The following is a 22,463-nucleotide window of genomic DNA, read 5'->3' as shown; positions in this document are numbered from 1 at the left end:
AACGTCTGGACTGACTCTAAAAGTCTTGTCTGTTTGTCTGTCCTTTCTATAACGTCTGGACTGACTCTAAAAGTCTTTCTATAACGTCTGGACTGACTCTAAAAGTCTTGTCTGTTTGTGTCTGTCCTTTCTATAACGTCTGGACTGACTCTAAAAGTCTTGTCTGTTTGTCTGTCCTTTCTATAACGTCTGGACTGACTCTAAAAGTCTTTCTATGACGTCTGGACTGACTCTAAAAGTCTTTCTATAACGTCTGGACTGACTCTAAAAGTCTTGTCTGTTTGTGTCTGATGTCAAAGCGACTCGGCGTCATTCGCCGCCACTCAGCTTCACGCTAACGAACCTCCGCTTAACCTTTCGACCTCTGGTTTAACACCTGGTTTAACACCCAGCCTTTTAAAAAGCTCGCAGAAACACTGCCTTCATCTCCGCCGCCGCCATGATCATGGTCATCTTCATCATCTTCATCACGGTGTGTCCACAGTCAGAGACGAGGTCACTCAGTCCGTCCAGAGCTCTTATTCCAGCAGAAGGACTGTCGGCCAATCACAGCAGGGCTGGAGCAGGACTGTAAGCCAATCACAGCAGGGCTGGACATATGAGGACCAGCGGGAGGCCAGGCAGCAACAGAGTGAGGAGGACACAGAGGACACAGAGGACAGAGGAGACAGGGAGGACACAGAGGACAGAGGAGACAGGGAGGACACAGAGGACAGGGGAGACAGGGAGGACACAGAGGACAGAGGAGACAGGGAGGACACAGAGGACAGGGGAGACAGGGGAGACAGGGAGGACAGAGACCAGTGGTTTGTCCTCCTGCGTCGACGTCCGTCTCTGCCGTCCGTCCAACCTGTCCGTCCAGCAGGTAATAATGTTGACATTTAATTAATTTACTAATTATATTATTTACTACATTTATGCTCTGTTTACTAATTATATTATTTACTACATTTATGCTCTGTTTACTAATTATATTATTTACTACATTTATGCTCTGTTTACTAATTATATTATTTACTACATTTATGCTCTGTTTACTAATTATATTATTTACTACATTCATGCTCTGTTTACTAATTATATTATTTACTACATTTATGCTCTGTTTACTAATTATATTATTTACTACATTTATGCTCTGTTTACTAATTATATTATTTACTACATTCATGCTCTGTTTACTAATTATATTATTTACTACATTTATGCTCTGTTTACTAATTATATTATTTACTACATTCATGCTCTGTTTACTAATTATATTATTTACTACATTTATGCTCTGTTTACTAATTATATTATTTACTACATTTATGCTCTGTTTACTAATTATATTTACTACATTTATACTACATTTATACTACTTGCAACAGCTAATAAATCATCCATGGAACACCTCAAAGTACCTATGAAATATATACAACAAATCGCCAAAGTGCTAATCTTTTAGTGGCATGAAGGGCATATATATATATATATACATAAATAGGCCTGAACAAAGGCTAGTACATATATATATATATACATTCACATCCCAACATGTGCAGGTGTTCATCATCCTGCACATAGATGATCTTTTTGAAACTTATCAAAGGAACTTTCAAAGCCAAGATGAGAGAAATCAGTGTTTGTCTGATGTTACTGATGTCATTAACGTGATGTCATTAATGTGATGTCATTAATGTGATGTCATTAATGTGATGTCATTAACGTGATGTCATTAATGTGATGTCATTAACGTGATGTCATTAATGTGATGTCATTAATGTGATGTCATTAATGTGATGTCATTAACGTGATGTCATTAATGTGATGTCATTAATGTGATGTCATTAACGTGATGTCATTAATGTGATGTCATTAATGTGATGTCATTAATGTGATGTCATTAACGTGATGTCATTAATGTGATGTCATTAACGTGATGTCATTAATGTCAGTGATTGAATGAATGTAATTAACATCACCAGGTGGGCGTGGCTACACAGCGTCCAGCTCATTGGACAGGTTGTTACGACCCGTCTTCCAACCAGAAGACGACTGGCACCACACACTGGACCGCAGTGAGTTGCTCAGCCAATCACAGTGCAGAATGGCACACCTTACAGCCAATCACAACAGCCAATCACAGTGCCAATTAGAAGATAGATTATAGTTCAGGTCCATGCTCAGACCACTGAGGAGAGAAACCTGTTCAGACACAGAGACATTTATTTAACATTAATTAATGGTGGTTAGGGTTAGGGTTAGGGTTAGGGTGGTGCTAAAGGTTATAATTAATAATGCTCTTATGTAGTTCCTGCTCTGATGTGTTCATGTTGTTTTCTCAGCAGTTGGTCTGGAATCTCCAGGGATCCACTCCTCAGGTACCACAGAACGTCAGGACATCGTCCAGGTGAAGGGAACCAGTGAAGTGAGGTGCGTGGAGACCTCCTCCAGGCATCAGGACATGGTGGAGGTAAAGGGAACCAGTGAAGTGAGGCGCGTGGAGACCTCCTCCAGGAGCCAGGAGGTCAGGAGGACTGTGGTGTCCACTCTGAAGGAAGAGGAGGTTAGTTTTCGTTTTTTCGTTTTATTTATTTGCACAATAAATAAACGAAAAAGTAACATTTTCATTCATTAAAAGAGAAAAATAAGTGCAGGTGAGAAAATAAACCCATAAAGGGGTTCTCATCTAAGATGATAAACACACAGTAAAACAAAGTAATCAAACATAAGGTACGACAAAGAACAGATACAACAACAAATGCACTTGTGTGCAATTGAATGTGTGGCTGTGTGAGTCTGTGCGTGAGTGTGTGTAAGTGTATGCGTGTCTGTCTGTGTCTGAGTATGCACAATAAAGGGCCTTTCAAACGGGAAGCGAAGAACGCGCACACGTTGTTGCCTGGATCAACGACAGGTCTCCTCCAGGTCTGCTACATTATAAGTTAGAAGCAAGTGAAGAGGCTTGCTTCTTGAGGCTGGCCCTCAGTCTATGTTTGAAGTTACAGAGTGAAGACAAGGAGTGTTAGCGTTAGGTTTAGGGTACGGTCCAATACGTGTGTGTGTGTGTTCCAGGTTCTGGAGGAGAGGCTCAGGGACGTGAAGCTTCTGGAATGGCGGCTCCAGGAAGTGGACCAGCTGGCCGGGAGGATCCAGAGCGCCATAGAAGGAGAGCTGGGCAGAGAGGAAGTGGCCAGGCTCCGACAGGAAGTAGACAACTCCTTTCAGGGCAGGGCGGAGCTCAGTTCGGCCGGTCGAGAGGCGAGGGGCGGCGGCGAGGGGGGCGACGAGGACGAACTGGCGGAGGACATCAAGAGGGTGTTTCTGAAGGGTCTGCTAGAAGACGAGCGGTCCCAGAGGGAGGTGGAGGTTGAAGAGATCTCCCAGTGGGAGGTGGAGGGTGAAGAGCTCTCTCAGAAGGAGGTGGATCTCCTGGCCAGAGATCTGGTCAGGAGGGTTGTGGAGAGCACCGTGGAGGAGCTGATGGGACCAGCTGGAGAACGCCAAGGAGACCAGGTAGGAAATAATGTACGTCGACTAAAACTACGACGACAACCTTTTTATCACTGACAGAAACTGAATACAAACTAAGCTATGATGACATAGTGGATAATTGGATATAGTGGAGATGAGAGTGGAGGGACTAGCAGAGAAGAGATCCAGTAGAACTCAGACTAGCAGAGAAGAGATCCAGTAGAACTCAGACTAGCAGAGAAGAGATCCAGTAGAACTCAGACTAGCAGAGAAGAGATCCAGTAGAACTCAGACTAGCAGAGAAGAGATCCAGTAGAACTCAGACTAGCAGAGAAGAGATCCAGTAGAACTCAGACTAGCAGAGAAGAGATCCAGTAGAACTCAGACTAGCAGAGAAGAGATCCAGTAGAACTCAGACTAGCAGAGAAGAGATCCAGTAGAACTCAGACTAGCAGAGAAGAGATCCAGTAGAACTCAGACTAGCAGAGAAGAGATCCAGTAGAACTCAGACTAGCAGAGAAGAGATCCAGTAGAACTCAGACTAGCAGAGAAGAGATCCAGTAGTGAAAGACCTGTTGTGACCAACAGGATCAAGTGAAGGAGGTGTCTGAAGGAGATCCAGCAGAAGAAGAGGAGAAGGAGGAGGAGGAGGAGGAGGAGGAGGAGAAGGAGGAGGAGGATGAGCAGCATGTGGAGCACGGCATTCTGAGACGAAGGCTCACCTCCACTTCCTCCTCCTCTGAGGTCCATGGCACGGAGAGGAGGCGGAGCCTGAAGAGAGTGACCATCGTAGCGGAGAAGTCTCAGGAGGAGAGCGAGGAGGCGCAGAGGGGGGGCTCTGAGGTGGGCGGAGTCACAGCTGAGTGGTACTCTGAGGTGGGCGGAGTCACAGACGAGTGGTACTCTGAGGTGGGCGGAGTCACAGACGAGTGGTACATCCTGATGGAACGATCTCCGTACAAGATCTCCTTCAAACCTGCAGGTACAAACGGTGCAGTTTCTTCAGCCTAATCGTAAACCTCTGAACACACGTCATGAAGAGAAATCTCACGTAGCCCCTCCCCTATCCTCGACCACCTTACAGCCCGTAGCCCCCCCCCTATCCTCGACCACCTTACAGCCCGTAGCCCCTCCCCTATCCTCGACCACCTTACAGCCCGTAGCCCCTCCCCTATCCTCGACCACCTTACAGCCCGTAGCCCCACCCCTATCCTCGACCACCTTACAGCCCGTAGCCCCTCCCCTATCCTCGACCACCTTACAGCCCGTAGCCCCTCCCCTATCCTCGACCACCTTACAGCCCGTAGCACTTGACCTATCCTCGACCACCTTACAGCCCGTAGCCCCTCCCCTATCCTCGACCACCTTACAGCCCGTAGCACTTGTCCTATCCTCGACCACCTTACAGCCCGTAGCCCCTCCCCTATCCTCGACCACCTTACAGCCCGTAGCCCCTCCCCTATCCTCGACCACCTTACAGCCCGTAGTCCCTCCCCTATCCTCGACCACCTTACAGCCCGTAGCCCCTCCCCTATCCTCGACCACCTTACAGCCCGTAGCACTTGTCCTATCCTCGACCACCTTACAGCCCGTAGCCCCTCCCCTATCCTCGACCACCTTACAGCCCGTAGCCCCTCCCCTATCCTCGACCACCTTACAGCCCGTAGCCCCTCCCCTAGCCTCGACCACCTTACAGCCCGTAGCACTTGTCCTATCCTCGACCACCTTACAGCCCGTAGCCCCTCCCCTAGCCTCGACCACCTTACAGCCCGTAGCCCCTCCCCTAGCCTCGACCACCTTACAGCCCGTAGCCCCTCCCCTATCCTCGACCACCTTACAGCCCGTAGCCCCTCCCCTAGCCTCGACCACCTTACAGCCCGTAGCACTTGTCCTATCCTCGACCACCTTACAGCCCGTAGCCCCTCCCCTAGCCTCGACCACCTTACAGCCCGTAGCCCCTCCCCTAGCCTCGACCACCTTACAGCCCGTAGCCCCTCCCCTAGCCTCGACCACCTTACAGCCCGTAGCCCCTCCCCTATCCTCGACCACCTTACAGCCCGTAGCCCCTCCCCTAGCCTCGACCACCTTACAGGCGTATGCAAAGGCTCAACTTATGCAACTTAGATAGCATTTTATGTAGACATAGCACTATATGGTGTAGACTCATAGTTTCATTGTACACATATTCTACTGTTAGACAGATAATAGGTTCTTCTTCTATATTTCTTGACTATCTCTATGTATGTGATGTATCACCATGTGGTGTTCTATCTCTATGTATGTGATGTATCACCATGTGGTGTTCTATCTCTATGTATGTGATGTATCACCATGTGGTGTTCTATCTCTATGTATGTGATGTATTACCATGTGGTGTTCTATCTCTATGTATGTGATTTATCACCATGTGTTGTTCTTGCTTACTGTAAATCACTCTGGATTAAGAGCGTCTGATAAAATGACTACATTGTAAATTGTAATTCATCTTTTACAGTGGTGGAGCGTGCTCGGGGGAATCCCATCGTTCAGGGGAACCCCCACCCTGCTGTCCAGGGGAACCCCCATCCCATCGCTCAGGTGAACCCCCATCCTCCTACTACAGCGGAGGTTAGGATGACCTCCGTGGATGAGGTCACAGAGGTCACAGAGGTCACAGAGGTCACAGCGCTCAGAGAAAGGTCACAGCTCAGGCTGACGATCAGAGAAGTTCCTCCGTATGCTGACGACGACGACTGGTTCATACTGATGGACGTCGTTCCTCCACCAGGTACAGATTACATTCTACCAGGTACAGATTACATTCCACCAGGTACAGATTACATTCCACCAGGTACAGATTACATTCTACCACCAGGTACAGAATGTGTGAATTGAACATTATGTTGTTCACTGACAGAATTAATTAAACGGGCAGTTCAGAAACCCATCATCGTTAGGCAGATTATTTTTTGAAACCCCTAAACCACACAGGCTGGCACTGCGCAATAAGCATGGAATACGGATGTGTATATTACAGGAAACTCCCGTTAAACTTTCCAACAAACTCCGGTAAACTCCCAAATTGTACACCTGTATATTACCGTATATTACTGTATATGCTGCTAAACTTGAGGTTTACGGGCAAATACAGTGCCCATAATTGCCCGTTAATTCCTCTTTTCACACAGTGTGGGCCACCCCTAAACTACACAGGCTGGGCCACGCCCCTCTAGACCACACCCCTCTAGGCCACGTCCCTCTAGACCACGCCCCTCCAGGCTATTTCTTATGTTGTTCTTCATTTCAGTGAGCTGGGAGCACAGAGTCAGAGTTGGAACCTCCTCCAAGACTGAAAGAACAACCGTTGAGGAGACAGGAGAGGAGACAGGAGACGAGAGACCAGAGCTGTCCGTAGAAGATCGATGGAGACGTGTCGATGAAACCCCACCGCAGCCAATGAGGGAGATGCTCGACACAACGCGGCCAATGAGAGCAACACCCGACGCAGGGCAGCCAATGAGAACCAGGGACGACGACTGGTTGCTGCTGCTGGACGTGGTCCCCAGAAACGTGACTTACGTACCACTAGGTAGCGCTATAGAGTCCACAGACAGAACCACCTGCAACATCTGCAATATTATAAACTATACAATCCACAGAACCAGGATTATAAACCAGTGGTTTTCAACCTTTTTCACTTCATGGTCTATTATTTATTTATTCAGCATTTGAGCCACGGACCACCATTTGATGACATTTAACCTCTCAGACCCATTCCATGCTGTATTGATGTTGGTACCATCTTCTACATTCTCTAATTGTGTATAGACTTATTATAAGTTCTCATTTCATTTTACGCTCTCAAGAGTTAAAGATCTATAAGGGTCTGTTTGGTTACCAACTCCATCATTTAGTTGGGGACCACCTGGAAACCCCTCAAGGACTACTGGTGGTCCCCGGACCACTGGCTGAAAACCACCGTTATAAACGATGCTCTTACAGATGTCATGATTCTCAGTCCTTTGTCTTCATGGGTTTTCTCTGTTAGATCCTGAGGGTGAGGAGACCACAGTGCAGCAGATACACATCAGACCTGTGGTGTCTGAGGGTGAGGAGACCACAGTGCAGCAGATACACATCAGACCTGTGGTGTCTGAGGGTGAGGAGACCACAGTGCAGCAGATACACATCAGACCTGTGGTGTCTGAGGGTGAGGAGACCACAATGCAGCAGATACACATCAGACCTGTGGTGTCTGAGGGTGAGGAGACCACAGTGCAGCAGATCCAGATCACATCACAGACGACAAGAACAACAAGAACAAGAACACTGGCGACCAGAGAAGAATGGAGCTACGAACAGCTTCTATCTTCTGACGTTCCCACAGGTACAACTAATACGTCTAATTCATATGATGTTCTACTGAATGCTCCTCCTACAGAACTGTATAGTTTAATTTATGCTGCCAAATAATGTATGATTTCTTTGGTTGACTTTCTATAAACGTTTATTCGCAGCTCTGCTCTCATGTAGTCTCCTGCTCCAAAAATATATGTTCTGTTGTTTTCTCAGCAGTTGGTCAGGAATCTCCTGGGATCCACTCAGCAGACGCTGATCTGTTTGACCAGATCACAGAGCAGCTGGACGACATCATCAGTGTGAGACAGAACATCCAGCAAGAGCAGAGCAGACTCCAGGATGATGACATCATCAGTGTGAGACAGAGCAGACTCCAGGATGATGACATCATCAGTGTGAGACAGAGCAGACTCCAGGATGATGACATCATCAGTGTGAGACAGAGCAGACTCCAGGATGATGACATAATCAGTGTGAGACAGAGCAGACTCCAGGATGACGACTGGTTCATCTTACTGGATGTTGTCCCCAGAGACGTGTCTTCACTGTCCCCAGGTAGGTAGTGATAACAGACACAGTGATAACAGACACCGTGATAACAGACACAGTGATAACAGACACAGTGTCCCCAGGTAGGTAGTGATAACAGACACAGTGATAACAGACACAGTGTCACCAGGTAGGTAGTGATAACAGACACAGTGATAACAGACACAGTGATAACAGACACAGTGATAACAGACACAGTGATAACAGACAGTGTCACCAGGTAGGTAGTGATAACAGACACAGTGATAACAGACACAGTGATAACAGACACAGTGATAACAGACTCAGTGATAACAGACTCAGTGATAACAGACACAGTGATAACAGACACAGTGATAACAGACACAGTGATAACAGACACAGTGATAACAGACACAGTGTCCCCAGGTAGGTAGTGATAACAGACACAGTGATAACAGACACAGTGATAACAGACTCAGTGATAACAGACTCAGTGATAACAGACACAGTGATAACAGACTCAGTGATAACAGACTCAGTGATAACAGACTCAGTGATAACAGACTCAGTGATAACAGACACAGTGTCACCAGGTAGGTAGTGATAACAGACTCAGTGATAACAGACTCAGTGATAACAGACACAGTGATAACAGACTCAGTGATAACAGACACAGTGATAACAGACTCAGTGATAACAGACACAGTGATAACAGACACAGTGATAACAGACTCAGTGATAACAGACAAAGTGTCACTAGGTAGAGGCACAGAGCGATCTGTTCGATCACCGTTTGTCATCTTGCAAGATGTCTTTATAGAGATAATTATAATGATTCTCATGTGAAGATTGAAGACTTCTAGTGTTTTTAATGAGTTGTGGTGGTTTTTCTGTCAGGACCTGTGGTGTCTGAGGGTGAGAAGACCACAGTGCAGCAGATACAGATCACATCACAGACCATGACAACAACAACAACACTTCAGGCCAGAGAAGAATGGAGCTACGATCAACAGGCTCCATCTCCTCCACCAGCTCCATCTCCTCCATCAGCTCCATCTCCTCAGCCTTGGAGGAGGACAGAGGATGTCTGGTTTGTTCTACTGGACGCCGTTCCCAGAGAAACGTCTCTCTCTCCACCAGGTACAGCCCAGTTCCATCTCTCTCCTTCTGCAGAGCTTGTAAATCTGATATCATCACTTGTCACGCAATCACAGAAAGCAGGCGTCGGCCTCCCCAGACAGATATTAGTATATAAACCAGACAGACAGTATATTAGTATATTCAGACAGACAGTATATTAGTATATTCAGACAGACAGTATATTCAGACAGACATTATATTAGTATAGTAAATCAGGCGTTATCCTCCAGACAGACTATTCCGTTTAACAGACTGTGGTGCAAAGAAAGTCAAATGAACAAGTCACTAATTTCACCCTAACACATCCATGATGGTCACTAATTTCACCCTAACACATCCATGATGGTCACTAATTTCACCCTAACACCTCCATGATGGTCACCAATTTCACCCTAACACATCCATGCTTGTCACTAATTTCACCCTAACACCTCCATGCTGGTCACTAATTTCACCCTAACACCTCCATGCTTGTCACTAATTTCACCCTAACACATCCATGCTGGTCACTAATTTCACCCTAACACCTCCATGATGGTCACTAATTTCACCCTAACACATCCATGATGGTCACCAATTTCACCCTAACACCTCCATGCTTGTCACTAATTTCACCCTAACACCTCCATGCTGGTCACTAATTTCTAACCCTCCATGATTGGTGAAGCCCACATTGGAGTGTTCTCTAGACAGATCTGTGGATGTGTCTGTATAATTTACACATCAGAGTTTTATATAATCTGTATAATTTGTCACGCAATCACATCAGAGTTTTATATAATCTGTATCATTTATACATTACAGTTTTATATAGTCTGTATCATTCACAGGTGTGGAACAGACAACAGACTTAGTAGTCTTGATGTGTTCATCTGTTTTCACAATGTTCCCACCAACACACAGCAGTCGTCATAGAGCAGGAATCTGTTCGGCTTCGTCAGGAATCTACTGGATCTCCTGGGATTCACACAGAAGCTGATCTGTCTGACCAGATCACAGAGCAGGTGGAGGACATCATCAGTGCGAGACAGAAAGAGCAGAGCAGACTCCAGGATGATGACATCATCAGTGCGAGACAGAACATCCAGGATGACGACTGGTTCATCTTCCTGGATGTAGAGCTTCAGCCACAGTCCTACGTTCCTCCAGGTATGAGAACCCAGTCCACGCACGCACGCACGCACGCACGCACGCACGCACGCACGCACGCACGCACGCACGCACGCACGCACGCACGCACGCACGCACACAGACACACACACAGTACTACAGTGATGTGACATTTGTCTGACTGGTATTTGGTCCGACAGACTCCCAGAGCAGAGCTGCAGTTTCTGAAGAGAGAGCTGCGGAGATGAAACCAAAGATAACAGCGATGGAGAGCTCTGGAGCACCGCCTACACCACCTACACCACCTACACAACCTATACAACCTATACAACCTACACAACCTACACCAGTGATGGAGACCTCCGGCCCAACGCCTACACCGTCATCAGCTCCACCAAGACCACAGCAAGATGATGTCTGGTTTCTGCTGTTTGATGCTGTTCGTGAAGAAACCGTCCTCATGCCAAGAGGCCAACCAGACGCTATGCAGAGCTCTGTGACGGAGGTGAAGACCATGAAGACCTCTGTGACAGAGGTGACGAGTGTAGAGGTGACGAGCACAGAGGTGACGGCGGTAACGAGCCAGCAGGAGGCGTCGTGGAGGACGGTGGAGGTCGTTCTGGACAGCAGGAAGGAGGAACAGACTCGTCGGTCTGACGTTAAACGTGTCCAACGAGAGGAAGGAGACGATTGGTTCGTCGTGTTTGATGTCATCGGCGAGAAGACCCTCCCCCTCCTGGCGTCACCAGGTAGCCGTCAGTCTGATAACCATAAACACCGTTAGAAACACTGTGTGTGTTAAATCTAACCCTGACTCAGCCAAAACGGCTTTCAAATTAAGAGCGTAGCTCATTGAGATGTATGGCGGGCTGCACCACACTAAGCCACCACTAGATGGCGGTCAATGAGTTAACCGTTATTATTGAATATGTAGATCTATATTTTAACATAAAAACAACAAGTCTATGAAATCTATTAAGTTTAATCTGGATCACTGAATCATGTTATCTGATCTGGTATCTCAGCTAAGTGGTCCTTGACCTGAACAACCTGTGTGTTGTGTGTTGTGTGTGTGTGTGTGTGTGTGTTGTGTGTGTGTGTGAGCGTGTGCGCGTGTGCGTGCGTGCGTGACAGTGTCTTGGGTGGAGCGTGGACAGGTCGTTGAGACCAGCGTGACATTGACAGAACAGACACCAGGCCAGAGGGTGGAGAAGACCTCCACTATAGAACAGACACCAGGCCAGAGGGTGGAGAAGACCTCCACTATAGAACAGACACCAGGCCAGAGGGTGGAGAAGACCTCCACTATAGAACAGACACCAGGCCAGAGGGTGGAGAAGACCTCCACTATAGAACAGACACCAGGCCAGTGGGTGGAGAAGACCTCCACTATAGAACAGACACCAGGCCAGTGGGTGGAGAAGACCTCCACCATGCCAGTGACTCCATCTCCACCCAGACAGGTGGAGGAGGACTGGTTTATGCTCCTCGATGTCTCTGATAACCAACTAGGTGAGTCCTCAGTGGTACTAACCATAACCATAACCAACTAGGTGAGTCTGAAAGGGGGCGGGACTAAAAGGGTGCGGGACTACGGCGCTCTATAGAGCGTCGCAGTCCCGCCCCCTACCATGGACCAGGAAATGAATCCCAATGCATTTTTCCCATAGACATTTCAAAAAGTATTTATTTAAAGACGGTTACGCCACGGACAAAGCCAACTCGAGTCGTGACAACTCATGACAACACAAACAATATTTTGGACCAAACAAATAATTACAAAGAAGAAAAACAACAAAAAAGGTTATTGTAACCTGTATAGCCTGCTCTGCTGCTGGGGGTTCAGGTACAATCATTCCCTTTGTCGCTCAAATTGCGGCTGAAGTGGATTTCTCACTCATGCATGAGTTCACACAGTTTTCCAATTGGGGTGATTTGACGGCGTGAGCAATACAACGTGAGGCGTGAGTGCGTGTGAAGAGGGTCAACTACAACGTGAGGCGTGAGTGCGTGTGAAGAGGGTCAACTACAACGTGAGGCGTGAGTGCGTGTGAAGAGGGTCAACTCAATACAACGTGAGGCGTGAGTGCGTGTGAAGAGGGTCAACTCAATACAACGTGAGGCGTGAGTGCGTGTGAAGAGGGTCAACTCAATACAACGTGAGGCGTGAGTGCGTGTGAAGAGGGTCAACTCAATACAACGTGAGGCGTGAGTGCGTGTGAAGAGGGTCAACTCTCATACAACGTGAGGCGTGAGTGCGTGTGAAGAGGGTCAATACAACGTGAGGCGTGAGTGCGTGTGAAGAGGGTCAACTCTCACAACGTGAGGCGTGAGTGCGTGTGAAGAGGGTCAACTCTCATACAACGTGAGGCGTGAGTGCGTGTGAAGAGGGTCAACTCTCATACAACGTGAGGCGTGAGTGCGTGTGAAGAGGGTCAACTCTCATACAACGTGAGGCGTGAGTGCGTGTGAAGAGGGTCAATACAACGTGAGGGGTGAGTGCGTGTGAAGAGTCAACTCTCACGCTCATTGCGTGAGAGTTGGCAGCCCTGCCCTCCGCGTTAAAACGAGAGTAAAGCGTGAGAAGGCAACGGCACTTTGTATTGTGTTTACAGTGTTTTTTTATGCCCGATAACAGACATATTTGTACAGTATATTCTAACATTCATAAATGCTTTGTTTTGTCCTCAGTGTCTCCAGTGTCCACCAGACAGTTGGTACAGAGGGTACAACTCACGGAGGAAACCAGGAAGTGGGAGGAGACCAGAAAGTGGGAGGAGACCAGGAAGTGGGAGGAAACCAGGGAGTGGGAGGCGGTGACGGTGACCAATGAGGAGGAGAGACGCCATGCGGTCGCCGTGACGACGCAACAAACATGGCCGCCGCCGCTAGGGCGAGCGGAGGCAGACAATTGGTTCTGGCTGTTTGAGGGCGGAGCCACTCTGGAGGAACGCAGGAAGATCAAAACGGGTACGAGAAAAATAAATGTGTTACGATTATATATATTATAAAATAAATGTGTATTAACAATGTTTTCATTGTGTTTTGACAGTATTTATTAACGTAAGGTTTTGATTGACAGTATTTATTAACGTAAGGTTTTGATTGACAGGCGCTACCGTCTCTGCCGTCCCGTTCTTCGCCGCAGAGCTCAGCCCCGTGCCGAAGGCTCCGCCCACTGAACCCAAGCCCCGCCCCCTCCTCGGACCGACCACCTTCGAGGAGCGAATCCTGGACGAGAGGCGGAGTCACGGCCGTCTGGAGGAAGACGACTGGTTTGTTCTGCTGGACCCTGGAGTCAGACAGCCAGGTAGTCCGGTCCGCTCCGGTCTGCTCTAACCCTATAACTAACCCTGGAGTCAGACGGCCAGGTAGTCCGGTCCGTTCCGGTCCACTCCGGTCTGCTCTAACCCTATAACTAACCCTGGAGTCAGACGGCCAGGTAGTCCGGTCCGTTCCGATCCGCTCCGGTCTGCTCTAACCCTATAACTAACCCTGGAGTCAGACGGCCAGGTAGTCCGCTCCGGTCCACTGTGATCCGCTCCAGTCCGATCCACTCTGGTCTGCTCCGGGGTGTGTGCGCTCTCTCTCCACGTTTTGCTTTCTGCTTTGTCCTCTACGTGAAAAAGGCTTCATGCTTAAAGTAAGTAAGACGGTAAGTATGCTAACGCTAAGTATGCTAACACTTCAAGACGGTAAGTATGCTAACGCTAAGTATGCTAACACTTCAAGCTAATGGTTGGAAGAAGAGGACACGCCTCCAGGAACATTTTCCCTTGGTTTCCATTGGTTATGGCAATGTGTCAATCAAACTCTCTGCTTCCATGTGTCAATCAAAGTCTCTGCTTGGCGCTCTGAAGCTAAAGGTGCTTTATGGGGGCGTGGTCTTAAAGGAACAGTACGCGATCTGTGACTTCACTCAGAGGCTTGAGGCTGACTGTGAGCGGTGTGTGTGTGTGTGTGTGTGTGTGTGTGTGTGTGTGTGTGTGTGTGTGTGTGTGTGTGTGTGTGTGTGTGTGTGTGTGTGTGTGTGTGTGTGTGTGTGTGTGTGTGTGTGTGTGTGTGTGTGTGTGTGAGACCGCGCCAGTGTTGTGTATTATTTACATTATATTTGTTGTCCAGTAGAGGCCGCCAGCGCGCCGCGGGGCGCCGCACGGCCCGTCAGCGCTCCCGTCTTCTCCCACGCCGCCTTGCTGGAGGCGGGCATTCCCATGGCCATGCCCACGGAGGGGGCGGGGCCTCAGACGTCGACGCCCATCAAGAAGCTGGAGGTCACCGTGGAGGCCGTGGAGCCCAGGGCGGAGGTCAAGGTACGATGAGATCAGGGTTCAGAGGTCAAGATAGGATGCTGTAGCTTAGAGTATAAATGGGCGGCTGTGGCTCAGGAGGTAGAGCAGGTCGTCCAATGATCCCTGGGTCGGCGGTTCGAATCCCGGCTCCTCCTGTTCACATGTCGAAGTGTCCTTGGGCAAGACACTGAACCCTACATTGCCTCCAATGAGTCGGTCGGTGTGAGCTCGCCACCATTGGTGTGTGAATGTGGGAAGTGAGGACATGGTAACGCCCCGCCTGCCTCTGATTGGCCTACCGACACTGCCCGTCTTGCCCCATTGGTCCCACCAGACTGTCCTCCGAGACGCGAGGTTACTCCGTGGTGGGAAATAATACAAGTACAAGAGAATGACAGCTTGGCAGGTCAGCCCTAACCCTAACCCTGGCAGCTTTAGCCTGGCTAATAAGCCAGACTGAAATCACACTGTCGTGTGCCGGCAGGCAATTCTTTTTTGCCAACGGCTGATTCACGTCTGGCTTTAGCCAGGCTATGCTATTGTAACTTTTATTTTTGTAGAAGATTCAAACTAATATTGTTTATGCCGTTTGCTTTGATTGAATGATTGATTGAACACGTCTTTGTATGATTTGATTTGGGTATGTTCTAAATTAAAGTGTTAGTGTTGATTATCGTGTAATAATCTAATTATAGTAAACTATTATACTAAAAAAGATAGAGACCTTTTTACAGTACAATAATGTTTCAAGTTTACACTGTACAACATGCAAAATAAATGGCATAAACAATATATTAGCTGGCGTCTTCTACAAAACATAAAAGTTACTGTCGCGCGTGCCAAGCTGTCATTCCTTTATTATGTCGTACTTGTATTATTTATTTATTTATTTCCCACCACGGAATAACCTCTTGGCAGACTATCCTCGGAGGAAACTCTGGTAAGGCCGGCAGTGTCGGTAGGCCAATCAGAGGCAGGTGGGGCGTTACCATGCCTATGCTCAGTGTCGGTAGGCCAATCAGAGGCAGGCGGGGCGTTACCATGTCTATGCTCAGTGTCGGTAGGCCAATCAGAGGCAGGTGGGGCGTTACCATGTCTATGCTCAGTGTCGGTAGGCCAATCAGAGGCAGGCGGGGCATTACCATGTCTATGCTCGGACGTAGAATAGATATACGCGTCATCGAGAGGAAACCCGGAAAGGTGGATTTTCAGGCCTGTTCTGAAGGACGTCAGTGATTGGCTCTCCTCTCCTCTCCTCTCCTCTCCTCTCCTCTCCTCTCCTCTCCTCAGTGGGAGGAGTCAGGTGTGGAACCAGTGAGAATGCGGAAGGTATATCATTAGATTAGATTGATTCCCCCCCCCCCCCCCCCCCCCCCGCCCGCCCTCCGTTGTTTTAACATGATCACATGACCACTGTAGATTACAGCAATAAGCCACTAGAGGTCTCAGCTTACCGTGTATTTTATAACGGCTGAGAGGCGAGGTGAGAGCGGAGTGTCTCTGACTCTCTCAGACATTATAACATACAACAGAGTCTCTGACTCTCTCAGACATTATAACATACAGCAGAGTCTCTGACTCTCTCAGACATTATAACATACAGCAGAGTCTCTGACTCTCTCAGACATTATAACATACAGCAGAGTCTCTGACTCTCTCAGACATTATAAAATACAGCAGAGTCTCTGACTCTCTCAGACATTATAACATACAGCAGAGTCTCTGACTCTCTCAGACATTATAAAATACAACAGAGTCTCTGACTCTCTCAGACATTATAAAATACAGCAGAGTCTCTGACTCTCTCAGACATTATAACATACAACAGAGTCTCTGACTCTCTCAGACATTATAACATACAGCAGAGTCTCTGACTCTCTCAGACATTATAACATACAGCAGAGTCTCTGACTCTCTCAGACATTATAACATACAGCAGAGTCTCTGACTCTCTCAGACATTATAAAATACAACAGAGTCTCTGACTCTCTCAGACATTATAACATACAACAGAGTCTCTGACTCTCTCAGACATTATAACATACAGCAGAGTCTCTGACTCTCTCAGACATTATAACATACAGCAGAGTCTCTGACTCTCTCAGACATTATAACATACAACAGAGTCTCTGACTCTCTCAGACATTATAACATACAACAGAGTCTCTGACTCTCTCAGACATTATAACATACAACAGAGTCTCTGACTCTCTCAGACATTATAAAATACAACAGAGTCTCTGACATTATCCTTATATACAATTGAAAACATGTCCCCAAAAGCACGCACAGGAACAAAAGGCACCAGCTACTACGTCACTGACACGCTGCAACACGCTGCAACACACACTGCAACAACACACTAACACGACACAGTCTTACCCTCCGCGTCGATCCACGGCTATCTCCTCATGTCGCGCCGCACGCCCACAGTCAACAACACCCGCGTAAAAACTGTCATTGCACTGCCACTACAGCCGCCTCCCGTCCACACTCACAAACAACATCAATATCAATAATAAACACAAACACGCCACAAGCACCGACACCCCCGCCTAATTTGTTGCCAGGTCTATGAAAACAAGCCCAGAAAAAATGCCATTCAACACGCTACTTACAACTCGCTTACAATTCGCGGACCTGGCAACACTGCATCCTGTTTTCCCATTGGCTACGGTTGCTACAACACGCATTTGCACTGCATCTTGGGAGCAACACAGCTTAATGTAGGGGTCACCGATTGCTGTGCTACATCCCCCTCATGTCCTCACCACCCCGTTCGGCTACACCACACACACTCACCTACACAATTCTCCACATGCAACACAGGGCCCTTATTGGCTAGCCCCCTCACATGGCGATCCCCACGCAACAAAACACAGCCAGCCACACACACACACACCCACCCACACACACACACACAACGCCCACGTTCGGAAATATCGCACTGAGCGCACTGTGCAAACCTGGCGTGGTACAAGCGGGACAAACCGACGCGCAAATATCGACACGAACAACAACAACAACACTACACGCACACGCGCGCGCTGCAACAACACACAGCTACGTCCAGTGTGTGTGTGTGTGTGTGTGTGCGTGCGTGCGTGCGCGGGGGGGAATTTGGATCGCCTCGCGATGCAGCGAAAATGCCACTACACTACACAGGGCTTGACAGTGCGACTAGGTACTCGCATTTGCGCCTTACAACATCACCGTGCGAGTTGTAACATTCACTTTGTACCACCGGTGCGACTACACAATCCGAACTTTAAAGCTACAACTTGCGCAGTTTACATCCACAAGAATGTGTCACTCTCTCGGTTCTGCACCGCTGCTGGAGAAGTATAGCACTGTCGCAGGCAGCGCCACTAATCCCCCCCCCCCCCCCCCCCCCCCCCCACACACCCCAGAGACGGAGGAGAGAGAAGAGAGCGAGAGAGACAGAGAGCACACACGTGAGTCCTGCAAATTATATTGACCCAATATTAATTTGTACAACCTAGCAAAGCATAAGATATCATGCTTTGGAGAATAGGCTGGTCTCTCTTTTTACAAGACATAAGCCATTGCATACAGCTTCTCAACCCTTTTAAATTTCAAGGACCCCCATAACTCTGAGAGTAAAACCAAATGGACCCATAAGAGTCCCATTTGATTCCATTTGTACAGTATCACAGTTACACGTTATAACAGAGTCCATTTGGTTCCATTTGTACACTCTCAGAGTTACAGACCTGTAGGGTCCACTTGGTTCCATTTGTACACTCTCAGAGTTACAGACCTATAATGGGTCCATTTGGAACCCCCTCAAGGAACCATGAGGGTCCCTGGATCACACCTTTGACAGCCACTGCTTTAAATCTATACATAACTAATATAGAGCATATTTGATCCATTTATTGTTATGGATAAGAACAACAACACTACACGCGCGCGCGCGCACGCGCTGCAACACAAAACAGCTGCATACAACGCGTGTCACTGTGGACTTCTGTATCTGTGGACTTCTGTATCGCAACGCGGGGCAACGCAACTCTGGGATGAGCGGGCCGAAGGCCCGCGAAATTCTAGTAAAATACAACAGAGTCTCTGACTCTCTCAGACATTATAACATACAGCAGAGTCTCTGACTCTCTCAGACATTATAACATACAACAGAGTCTCTGACTCTCTCAGACATTATAACATACAACAGAGTCTCTGACTCTCTCAGACATTATAAAATACAACAGAGTCTCTGACTCTCTCAGACATTATAAAATACAACAGAGTCTCTGACTCTCTCAGACATTATAACATACAACAGAGTCTCTGACTCTCTCAGACATTATAACATACAACAGAGTCTCTGACTCTCTCAGACATTATAAAATACAACAGAGTCTCTGACTCTCTCAGACATTATAAAATACAGCAGAGTCTCTGACTCTCTCAGACATTATAAAATACAACAGAGTCTCTGACTCTCTCAGACATTATAACATACAGCAGAGTCTCTGACTCTCTCAGACATTATAAAATACAACAGAGTCTCTGACTCTCTCAGACATTATAAAATACAACAGAGTCTCTGACTCTCTCAGACATTATAAAATACAGCAGAGTCTCTGACTCTCTCAGACATTATAAAATACAGCAGAGTCTCTGACTCTCTCAGACATTATAACATACAGCAGAGTCTCTGACTCTCTCAGACATTATAAAATACAACAGAGTCTCTGACTCTCTCAGACATTATAAAATACAACAGAGTCTCTGACTCTCTCAGACATTATAAAATACAACAGAGTCTCTGACTCTCTCAGACATTATAAAATACAACAGAGTCTCTGACTCTCTCAGACATTATAAAATACTCGGTAAGCTTGGACCTCTAGTGGTTTATTGCTGTTCTAAAACGGTTACAAACATAGAGCAATATTAACATCGTAAGACTATTCCTAATTCACAAAAGTAGTTACACTTAGTGGCCACCAGATAGAGCCACTTCCTTGTTTACTCACAGTCCAGCCAGGCTGTGTTTACGACAAACCAGAATCATTACAAGTAACATGGGTCAAATTCTTGGTTGTGCAGGCTCATCATTGCAGTTAAAAGAGAGAAAAAAACAAAGTGCGTAGTACATGACTAATCTACATGACAGTATCATGTATAGTGATTTAGCCTGGAGTCTCTACTAAAACAAGAGACAGGTTCAGATCAGTCTGTGCGGTGTCACCAGACCTAGTTCTTGTTCAGCAGTCTAATTGTTGACAAGTAGAAACTGTTCAAGAGTGTGGTGATTTTGGACGCCTTGGACGAGTTTTAAGGTTATATTTTATGAAAGCTCTCTAAAGTTATTATCATCTGATTAGCTTGTGTTCTCTAATGCTAACAGCGTCCTATTGCCCTGACCAAGATGGCTGCTCCATAGAGTCCTATTGCCCTGACCAAGATGGCCGCTCCATAGAGTCATATTGCCCTGACCAAGATGGCCGCTCCATAGACTAATGCTAACAGCGTCCTATTGTCCTGACCAAGATGGCCGCTCCATAGAGTCCTATTGCCCTGACCAAGATGGCCGCTCCATAGAGTCCTATTGCCCTGACCAAGATGGCCGCTCCATAGAGTCCTATTGCCCTGACCAAGATGGCCGCTCCATAGAGTCCTATTGCCCTGACCAAGATGGCCGCTCCATAGAGTCCTATTGCCCTGACCAAGATGGCCGCTACATAGAGTCCTATTGCCCTGACCAAGATGGCCGCTCCATAGAGTCTCATGCTCATTCATGACGACTGCATCCGTCTGTTACTACTGAATGTAACACAATACGTCTCACTTTAGACACTGTAGTGTTTATGTCACAACTGTCACATATTAAAACCTTCTCTGGTGGAGACGTCACATCACGTACTAAACCATTCTATAGAGCGCCGAAGTCCTGACATCACTCGCTCATCCCCTCGATTCCCCCGGTTCACGGAAGTATTTCTCTATGGAGAATAACATGGGGTGATCTTAATATTGTCTACTATAAGCATTGTGGTCCAAAAATAAACAAGCTGTCTCTGCGTTATTGTCAGGGAGGTGTTTCTGTATCGTTATATTGTCAGGGATGTGTCTCTGTATCGTTATATTGTCAGGGAGGTGTCTCTGTATCGTTATATTGTCAGGGATGTGTCTCTGTATCGTTATATTGTCAGGGAGGTGTCTCTGTATCGTTATATTGTCAGGGATGTGTCTCTGTATCGTTATATTGTCGGGGAGGTGTCTCTGTAGCGTTATATTGTCAGGGAGGTGTCTCTATATCGTTATATTGTCAGGGAGGTGTCTCTGTATCGTTATATTGTCAGGGAGGTGTTTCTGTATCGTTATATTGTCAGGGAGGTGTTTCTGTATCGTTATATTGTCAGGGATGTGTCTCTGTATCGTTATATTGTCAGGGAGGTGTCTCTATATCGTTATATTGTCAGGGAGGTGTCTCTGTATCGTTATATTGTCAGGGAGGTGTCTCTGTATCGTTATATTGTCAGGGAGGTGTCTCTGTATCGTTATATTGTCAGGGAGGTGTCTCTGTATCGTTATATTGTCAGGGAGGTGTCTCTATATCGTTATATTGTCAGGGAGGTGTCTCTGTATTGTTATATTGTCAGGGAGGTGTCTCTGTATCGTTATATTGTCAGGGAGGTGTCTCTGTATCGTTATATTGTTAGGGAGGTGTCTCTATATCGTTATATTGTCAGGGAGGTGTCTCTGTATCGTTATATTGTCAGGGAGGTGTCTCTATATCGTTATATTGTCGGGGAGGTGTCTCTGTATCGTTATATTGTCGGGGAGGTGTCTCTGTATCGTTATATTGTCAGGGAGGTGTCTCTATATCGTTATATTGTCAGGGAGGTGTCTCTGTATCGTTATATTGTCAGGGAGGTGTCTCTGTATCGTTATATTGTCGGGGATGTGTCTCTATATCGTTATATTGTCAGGGAGGTGTCTCTGTATCATTATATTGTCAGGGAGGTGTCTCTGTATCATTATATTGTCAGGGAGGTGTCTCTATATTGTTATATTGTCAGGGAGGTGTCTCTGTATCGTTATATTGTCGGGGAGGTGTCTCTGTATCGTTATATTGTCAGGGAGCTGTCTCTGTATCGTTATATTGTCAGGGAGGTGTCTCTGTATCATTATATTGTCAGGGAGGTGTCTCTATATTGTTATATTGTCAGGGAGGTGTCTCTGTATCGTTATATTGTCGGGGAGGTGTCTCTGTATCGTTATATTGTCAGGGAGCTGTCTCTGTATCGTTATATTGTCAGGGAGGTGTCTCTATATCGTTATATTGTCAGGGAGGTGTCTCTGTATCGTTATATTGTCGGGGAGGTGTCTCTGTATCGTCAGTCACTCAGACTGTTTCTAGTGAAAATGTAACTAATTCAGTAGCAGTAACATCAACGTTTTCTCTCAGTCAGTTGATTCTTCATATCCATATGAGTGAAACGGCCTGGATGATTTGATTATTTTTCAAACACAGTTCTTATATGAGGCGATCTAAAATCCCACTATGGGGATTACAATGCAAATACAAAGTACATGAACCTGTGGATTTGCGGCCTCTACTGATATTGACGTCAGACTTCTGTG

General features: G+C 47.0%; 3 protein-coding genes across 3 annotated transcripts in view; all 3 read left to right on the top strand.

Annotated features, from left to right (window-relative positions):
• Window positions 1-22,463, top strand: part of LOC306924611 (protein 4.1-like) — a 110,225-nt gene that overhangs the window by 74,287 nt on the left and 13,475 nt on the right. The window contains exon 16 of the mRNA XM_079503184.1: window positions 14,683-14,867. Within this exon, the coding sequence (XP_079359310.1) occupies window positions 14,683-14,867 (185 nt within the window). The remainder of the gene's footprint in view (window positions 1-14,682; window positions 14,868-22,463) is intronic.
• On the top strand, window positions 6,073-8,360 carry LOC306924387 (uncharacterized protein; the record flags this gene model as incomplete). The annotated part of the gene is made up of 4 exons (XM_079502881.1): window positions 6,073-6,226; window positions 6,746-7,027; window positions 7,487-7,825; window positions 8,011-8,360. The coding sequence occupies 4 exons, from the start codon at window positions 6,073-6,075 to the stop codon at window positions 8,358-8,360; spliced, it is 1,125 nt and encodes a 374-aa protein (XP_079359007.1).
• LOC306924386 (uncharacterized protein) lies at window positions 11,938-13,896 on the top strand (the record flags this gene model as incomplete). Its single annotated transcript, XM_079502880.1, has 3 exons — window positions 11,938-12,069; window positions 13,249-13,527; window positions 13,670-13,896. The coding sequence occupies exons 1-3, from the start codon at window positions 11,991-11,993 to the stop codon at window positions 13,894-13,896; spliced, it is 585 nt and encodes a 194-aa protein (XP_079359006.1). The 5' UTR covers window positions 11,938-11,990.

The sequence above is a fragment of the Electrona antarctica genome (genome assembly GCF_951216825.1).
Source record: "Electrona antarctica genome assembly, chromosome: 6".
Classification (NCBI taxonomy): Eukaryota; Metazoa; Chordata; class Actinopteri; order Myctophiformes; family Myctophidae; genus Electrona; species Electrona antarctica.
The sequence above is the reverse complement of the archived record's forward strand: the minus strand, read 5'-3'. Positions and strand labels throughout refer to the sequence as shown.